The 7,734-nt window shown below is 45.3% G+C and overlaps 2 protein-coding genes across 3 annotated transcripts; one reads left to right on the top strand and one right to left on the bottom strand.

Annotated features, from left to right (window-relative positions):
• The first annotated feature begins 1,988 nt into the window (after nucleotides 1-1,988).
• Nucleotides 1,989-3,972, top strand: c1ql3b (complement component 1, q subcomponent-like 3b). The gene is made up of 2 exons (XM_047028307.1): nucleotides 1,989-2,971; nucleotides 3,416-3,972. The coding sequence occupies exons 1-2, from the start codon at nucleotides 2,354-2,356 to the stop codon at nucleotides 3,593-3,595; spliced, it is 798 nt and encodes a 265-aa protein (XP_046884263.1). The 5' UTR covers nucleotides 1,989-2,353; the 3' UTR covers nucleotides 3,596-3,972.
• Nucleotides 3,973-4,532: 560 nt separating this feature from the next.
• Nucleotides 4,533-7,444, bottom strand: pter (phosphotriesterase related). 2 transcript variants are annotated; one of them, XM_047028304.1, is made up of 5 exons: nucleotides 7,359-7,444; nucleotides 6,337-6,799; nucleotides 5,955-6,220; nucleotides 5,489-5,629; nucleotides 4,533-5,342 (listed from the first exon to the last, which is right to left on the bottom strand). In XM_047028304.1, exons 2-5 carry the CDS (start codon nucleotides 6,766-6,768, stop codon nucleotides 5,132-5,134), a joined length of 1,050 nt encoding a protein of 349 aa, XP_046884260.1. In that variant the 5' UTR covers nucleotides 6,769-6,799; nucleotides 7,359-7,444; the 3' UTR covers nucleotides 4,533-5,131. The 2 variants fall into 2 exon arrangements, with proteins under 2 accessions (XP_046884260.1, XP_046884261.1); XM_047028305.1 differs by having other exon boundaries at nucleotides 7,344-7,406.
• Between the last annotated feature and the right edge of the window lie 290 nt (nucleotides 7,445-7,734).

The following is a 7,734-nucleotide window of genomic DNA, read 5'->3' as shown; positions in this document are numbered from 1 at the left end:
TAATTCATTACTCACTTGTCCGGTTGTCAGAGACCATCACCTCTCTCATAGCCAGTCCTGACTGATTAGGAATGCACCCCACAACAAGGCAAAGTAGACTGTCCGAAAGTCAACCGTCAAAGCCCACGTCGAGTTTTATTTTCATTATTTCTTTCCAATAGTACATTTTCAATATCAGATCTTGAATAAGTTATTATCGAAGATTCTGTTTGAACAAGAAAGTTCATGTGAGAAAGTGTCAAATTGGACTGATGAAAGTTGTTTATCTCCTTAGTTAAGCTGTGTTTTCAGCAATGAAGTGTTGTAACATACTAAGTTTGGCTTCTGTCCTCCCGTCCTACTGAGTCACTGATGGCCAATGCCAGCTGGAGGGGAAGAGGCCATCGGCAACAAGTGTTCGCTGACTCACAGACACCATGTGACCGTGTGTGCATGCCACGTGGCTATGCACGCATGTGTGTGTGTTGGTCCCATACCAACGTTCACCCATCTCAGTTTATTGCTTATAATGAAAGATATGGATTCATCCAGTCTCTTCCAGAGTCTCAACCAGGGCCTCATCCAGAATTTTATTCGGGGTGTCTCATTTGAGGAATGACACTGGCTCAACCAGGGCCTCATCCACTCTCATTCAGGCTCATCCAGGCTCATCCAGGCTCATCCAGGCTCATCCATAGTCTCAACCAGGGCCTGACCCACTCTCATTCAGGCTCATCCAGAGTCTCAACCCGGGCCTCGCCCACTCTCATCCAGGCTCATCCAGGCTCATCCAAAGTCTCAACCAGGGCCTCATCCACTCTCATCCAGGCTCATCCAGGCTCATCCAGAGTCTCAACCAGGGTCTCACCCACTCTCATCCAGTCTCATCCAGAGTCTCCAGGGTGTACTATTCTTATCACCTGCTCCTTGAGCAGGACACAGCCATCGACCACAGGGGGCATGCTCTGCATGCAGCATCCTATCATCATCTGTCCTTGACTGCAGCAATTAGGCCTTCATCACTCAGTCCTGTGCATCCTACACGGCTCCACAGCTCCTTCCATCCATCTCTCTCTATCTGTGCAGCATTTCTCATGCAGCGCGTCGTTTGATGAGTGGTGAGGTTCTGCACCGCCAGTGTTGTCTCACAAAAGGATTCTTCTGAGGCTTCTTCTGTTTGTTTTATGGGCGTTCTCTTGGTATACCATAATGAACAATGTCATGCATGTTGACAGAGTGTAACGCCACAGTGTGATAGAGAGGCCGGTTACAATTTCCACCGTTTGTGGTTTTCCCTGCGGTAATCCAACTGACTAACGTAACATTCATTTGTAGGTAACAATGGAGGAGATGAAAGAAAAGGGGAAGATTGAACACATGAACCCCCACCCCCTTCACACACACACACACTCACCCCCCCCCCCCCCTCTGCCCCTCCACACTCTTTACTTTTCTCCTCTGTTTGTAGCTCGATAGATTTCCTTCCAGAATGATTAATTGGTCGAGGTGGACTGGGGTCACACTGGGGAGCTGGGGTCACCAGGTTGCCTGCCAATGGAGTGCAGCCTCTTGTCAGGCCTGGTTCTGGACCCCTGGCCAGGTGTTTGGATTGTCTATGTTCCACCACACCTCCCAGGCAGCTTCCACTCCCTCTCTGCAGTCAAGTTATGTTAAGGCCAGGCATCATGTTCTAATTCTTGGAAGACATGTACAATACAACCTCAATTCAGTCACTAATACAGATATATTTGAACACGTATTACTTGGGTGAAAGTCTCTTGATGGAGTGATCAATTGTAGATACAGCAGCGGTGAAAGAGGAGGTATTCGATTTCATGAGTAACCAATGGGTGTCTTCGTGATTTTTATTTATTTATGGCGAACCTCAGCATTTGATTTCATGAGTAACCAATGGGTGTCGTCGTGATTTTTATTTATTTATGGTGAACCTCAGCATTTGATCCATCAGTACCGCCCTCCTTCTCTTTCCCGCTCCAAACAGCCAAGTTCACATTTTCAAATCCTGTTCGTATTTTCTGGTGCGCCGACAGCGTGGAACCTACACTTGCTCTTGCTTTGATCCATGAAACAAGCAGCGTTGATATCACGGGTGACACTTTTGTGATTTATCCAAACATAAATTTGAGCACTTTAAATAAGTCTCATGAAAATGAGAAAATAAAGCGGACGTTGTTGTGCGTAAAACAGTAAATCAGTTGAGGAGACGGTGAAGAGTCAGGCTAACAAATTAATATTAAGTTTAAAACGTAGCATTGAAACACAGGAACCGATATTTTTTTTCTTAATCGAAACCACGTCCAAAAGCAGACTGGAAGTCCGTCCCACTCGGAGAAGACCGATCGGCAGAGCGCAGATGATCGCAGCCGGTGCCTGTGGAGTAATCATGGTGCTGGTGTTGGTGATACTGATCCCGGTCGTGGTCAACTCCGCTGGAACATCAGCTCGCTACGAGATGCTAGGATCTTGTCAGATGGTGTGTGATCCACATGGAACTAAGTCCACAGCTACAGACAAAGCTAACACAATAAGAGACAGTCGTTTAGTCCAGTCTTTACCCACATTTATTCAGGGGCCAAAAGGGGAGGCTGGCCGCACTGGTAGAACAGGCCCTAGGGGACCTCTTGGGGTACCAGGACCGCCTGGACCCGTCGGCCCACCTGGGGAACAGGGGGAGCCCGGCCGTCCAGGATTACCTGGACCACCTGGAGAAAATGGTCCCACTGGTGCGATAAGCGCAGCAACATACAACACTGTCCCCAAGATTGCTTTCTACGCCGGACTGAAAAAACAACACGAGGGTTATGAAGTTCTTAAATTTGACGACGTGGTTACCAATCTTGGCAATCACTATGATCCTACAACAGGAAAATTCACTTGCTCAATACCGGGGATATACTTCTTCGTTTACCATGTGCTAATGCGGGGAGGAGACGGTACCAGCATGTGGGCTGATCTCTGTAAAAACAACCAGGTGAGGCTTTTATTGATGCCGCCGAACGAGTCTTGATCTGTCACAACCTCTGGATAACGTAGGAAATGTTCAATCTTGTAAGATTATAACAGAAATATTTAGATTCCAGACCACATTACCTTTACGCACAGACAGTTGATTTTCACTCTTGAACATGTGGTGACAAGTTGGCGCAAAGATGAAATGATGGAATAAATGGCCATAACATTAAAACATGAAGATCAGACGCGTAGTATAAAAACTATTAATATAATTTTATACAAAATAATAATTGTATATATAATTTTAACTTAGTGCAGTGTTGTAAATGGGATAGATTCCGTGTATGGTGGTGGAGCTGTCCATGGTACACAGCACGCACCCAATTGTATGCACTAGACATGCAGTAAATAGTGAATGCGATTTTACTATAAAGCATTTAAGACTTGAAACTTTGCCCCCCAGGTACGAGCCAGTGCCATTGCCCAGGATGCAGACCAGAATTACGACTATGCCAGTAACAGCGTTGTCTTGCATCTCGAGCCAGGGGACGAGATCTACATTAAGCTGGACGGTGGTAAAGCGCATGGAGGCAACAACAACAAATACAGCACCTTCTCTGGCTTCATTTTATACGCCGATTAAACAGCAACGGCGCAACGTCTCTCTCCATTTCTCGTGGTTCCTTCACACCTGTCTGATGCTTTGGCACCGCTGACATTCCATTGAAGACAGAGAAACCATAGAGCAATCGTGTGAAGCAACGGAACAGTTTAGGAAACGCAATTAACCGCATGCCTATTTCAAAAGGCAACTTCAAAGTGATGTAAATGGGGTAAACCTATGTCTATCCATCATTACATTCGTCTTTTGAGCAATTTGACCACTTCATACGTGCGGTGGAGTGTGGATGCCATACATATAGCAATTAGATGCCAAACACATAAGTGTATGGAAATTATTGTACTGTTCAATGTTTCAGTCAAGCTTGTCATGTTGCCATGTAGGTTATGGGTACTTTCTGATGTATTTGTCTATCTATTCACATTTGGGATTATGTATGGTTACAATCCTTTACAGTAGTTGACATTTCAGTCCAAATATTCATTTTCGGGTAAAATACAGTTGATGTGTGCCTATATTCATTGGAAATATGAAACCATCTGAGAAACCATACCAGTAAATCAATCCCAACACTTAAAGAGCTCTGTGCAGTCTTTCTTAAAAACAAAAAACAGCAACAGTTCAGCTCTGAGTCAAGTGTCAGTCATATATAAAATGCAGACTTTCTACATTCAGTACACATCACAGGGACATCTTTAATCACTTTTAATCCTATAACAAACTCTCAAAAGTTGCATCATGGTTATGCATGCTATGCAGTGTTGAAGGCATTGATCGTGCGGTGAAGTCACTCTGTGAGGCCACCTGTTCCCAGACAAGGAGAGCATGTCCTTCAGTAGGACCCGCCAGCCAGCCAGCCTCATTCATAAACACCTGCTGAGTGAAATCAGGACAACCAGATTGTGTGACTGTACAAAGCACACTGATGATGAAGCTGCAAGGTACTATTTCACCCCCGAAGTTTGCTGACTGTTTATTGCTGTCATTACTGCAGACAAAAAAACAACAACTAAAACAAAACAAGGACTCAAAAAGAAAATTAATTAGCAATGTGCTGACACCCCTGCAGCCCAACTGAGCTTGTATTGCAGGAAATTGCTTTGTCTTGCTAGATTACACTTGATTTCTAAGCCTTAACAAGCAAAACCACATACAAAATGTTCTCAGTATCTCTTTTCAAGCTATTGAAATGAAAATGTTTCCTTTCATTGGAAAATTCAATGCTGCTATTGAAGAGCGCTGGTTACAAACGCTGGTTTGTTGATTTGTGTACAGTTTGAATCAAAACATTTGATAATTTCTTTGATTCAGTCATGGCTTCAATTATCGAAAATAAAAATTAGTGATTATCTTCTACAAATGAGTGCCCTCTCAGCAAACAGACGAGTGATTCAACAATACTGTGCTGTTGATTATTTGCTTGTGATCATTTCTCAAGGACTCTAATCTCTTTCTGACACTGGTTTTGTACAAAACTTTTTGATTGTGATTACTTTAACTATACAAAGTCAGTTTAGAACGTTATCTGGGCTTGTTCAGGTTTCACAGATTCATCCTTCATTTGAATGTCAGCCAGTGTTTGGGGTTCTCAATCAGGATCTTGTCAACCTGGTTCTGGTTGATGCCCCTGGTTAGCATCTTGGGTACGATGTTCTTCAGGATATGGGAGTACCCGTGACCACCATACTTGGTCAAGCGGTTCTTGGTGTGGATGTCGTGCGCAACCACGATCCTGTCCTCATACCCCTCCTTCACTAAGAACGCCAGGCTAAACAAACACACAAGAGCACACAAATACTCACACCCGCATCCACACACAACAAAAACAACAGTGTTAAGAAACTGGTGACGTATTGTGGTGTCATTTTCATGCTGAAATGAAACTCAGCCCCTGATGTGATCTGATATACTCACGTCTTGACTCTCTGACTGTCACTGGGCATGTCCACCTCTAGATTGTAGGGGTAGTTCAACATCTCTGTTCCGAATAGATCATACTCCAAGTAACTGCCCAGCTTGGCAAACTCCAGCAGTTCTCCTTCATCAAATATTGTCCTGTTTATGCCAAAAAACACAAACACACAACACATGCGCACAGCTACACAAATCATTGTCTGGGAAAAAGTGCATTGAAAGTGAGACAGATACAGTACCATCACTATAAAAAATGCAGAAAAACTGCCTTGAACTTAAAACCCTGAACCCCCAAGAGCTCCACATCAATATGCATGAAGACTGAATAAAACGACTTAAATAGAACCACTAAAATACAAATAAATTCTTCTGTCAGATAACCGTCCGAGATAGCCTGATTAGGATTCAAGCCCCACACTCACTACCAACCCTCTGGCGCTTTGGCCCACACCCAGTTAGCCCTCACCTATCCAGGTGAGACATGACCGTTTTGCTGATGTCACCTCCGGCCTCCTGGAGGATGCGGACCACCTCGGTGGGGGCGGCGGGGTTCCTCCCAGGGTGGATGATGACAGGGCAGCCCAGCTGGGTCTGAGCATACGCCGTGGCCTGCAGGACCTTGGTCTCGCTCGCTGTGATTGGCCAACTGGTACCGATCTCGCCGATTACTCCGCAGCGGATGTCAGTGCCGTCGGCCCCGTGCAGCACCTCGCTGACGATGACGTCTGTGAGCTGGGGACGGAAGAGGGCCAGGCCTGGTCAGGGAGGGGAGCGCCTGGAAAAAATCTACATGGAGAGTTTTGTACATATATAGTTATCCCATCAGATGTCTTTCCTCCATCCCACACCTTCTCCACAGTCATCTTCTTGGTGCTCTCAGAGTGGGTGCAGTCCACATAGTAGCCCGCCCCTCCGATGATGTGGACGCCTGTGTCCTTAGCCAGCCGCCGGAGGGTGGGCAGGTCTCGGTCGATGCCCGTGGTGGTGTTCTCCACGATGGTGCCCCCTCCAGCCTGCCGGTAGGTCAACAGCTCGGCACACACGGCGCTGGTCTCCTGTTGCAGCAGCAGGTTCTCGCGGCTGCTGTATGGGTTTTGCTTCAGCCAGAACATGTTTTTCATCTCCAGGGGGGCTTGGGCCACTGCCTCGTCACCTGGCGGTGGAGGGAAGTAGCAGCACTCAAAGGTCATGGTGAGGTGCTCATGGGTCATGGTTCGACCCAACTGGTCTGGATCCACTGGACCCAGAACGGTCTGGACTTTTCCACTCAGCGCTGACATCCTGTTTGGGTCTTTACAGTAGGTTGAGGTGCTATGGAAGAAGTAGGCAATAAAACAGTTATTACACTCAAAAACACGACCAAAGAAAAGTAAAGGAATTTGGCAGATGGGTTGGTTCATAAGGACGTAAAGTACCCTGCAGTGTAATTTTTTTGGAGTCTTTTACATGAATTGGGGTGGTTGTGAAAACTTGTAAGACGTTGCTAACTCCAGGCTAGGTAAATTGACTTAGAACCGAACATGAAGTCACATGATAATTTGTGTCTAAAGTATAATTGGAAAGCATTTAATCTCCTAGATGTTGTAATTACACTGTGTCTAATTTGAAATCAAATTATACGAAGATCAGCAATACTTTTGCAAACTGCAAATTGGCAACGCAATTTTTTTTCAAACGGACTGACATTGGGGAGCAGATAAGAGAATGTGGAATCGAAGAATGTCTGCAGGAGCTTGTACACAAGTGAGTAGGCTGCATTAAATGATACATTTAAATGTGCAATTACGATACAGATTTTCGTGCAACAATTGCATGGAGTAAGATACGAATCAGCTAACTAATAATGTATGCATACAAGACCGGGGCAAACCTTGCTTCTGCTTCGATGCACTAATTTAAATCCAGTATCAATGCTATAGCTATCTCAATCGGTGCAACAAGTCGCGGGAAGTGACGGAATGGTATCGCGAGAGTTTGGGCTGGTAGCAGACACACCCACACACTTGTTTAACACGTACACACAACAAACTACACAAATAGGCCACTGGATATTTTCATTAACAAAGCAACATGTGTGAAGTATGAACTGACATGGTCAGCTTGGATTCCACCTGAGTTGACGGTGAGACGACGGCCTCAGGTGTGACAATGCACTAGATGTACCTGCTTCTTTCACAGGGTTATAGTGATTCTACACGTGACTTAAATTGCTTCTCACCGCAGGGTTCTTCATTAGTGACAGACAG

This window comes from Hypomesus transpacificus, chromosome 10 (assembly GCF_021917145.1).
Source record: "Hypomesus transpacificus isolate Combined female chromosome 10, fHypTra1, whole genome shotgun sequence".
Taxonomy (NCBI): Eukaryota; Metazoa; Chordata; class Actinopteri; order Osmeriformes; family Osmeridae; genus Hypomesus; species Hypomesus transpacificus.
Note: the sequence above shows the minus strand (reverse complement) of the source record. Positions and strands in the feature narration are given on the sequence as shown.

Bases quoted from the DNA above. Each gene is read 5' to 3' on its own strand.
- c1ql3b (XM_047028307.1), top strand. From the start codon at position 2,354: ATGATCGCAGCCGGTGCCTGTGGAGTAATCATGGTGCTGGTGTTGGTG. The intron at 2,972-3,415 runs GTGAGGCTTTTA...TTTGCCCCCCAG, and splicing joins ATCTCTGTAAAAACAACCAG to GTACGAGCCAGTGCCATTGC.
- pter (XM_047028304.1), bottom strand. From the start codon at position 6,768: ATGTCAGCGCTGAGTGGAAAAGTCCAGACCGTTCTGGGTCCAGTGGAT. The intron at 5,630-5,954 runs GTGAGGGCTAAC...TGGCATAAACAG, and splicing joins GTCATGTCTCACCTGGATAG to GACAATATTTGATGAAGGAG. The intron at 5,343-5,488 runs GTGAGTATATCA...GTGTTTGTTTAG, and splicing joins GACAGTCAGAGAGTCAAGAC to CCTGGCGTTCTTAGTGAAGG.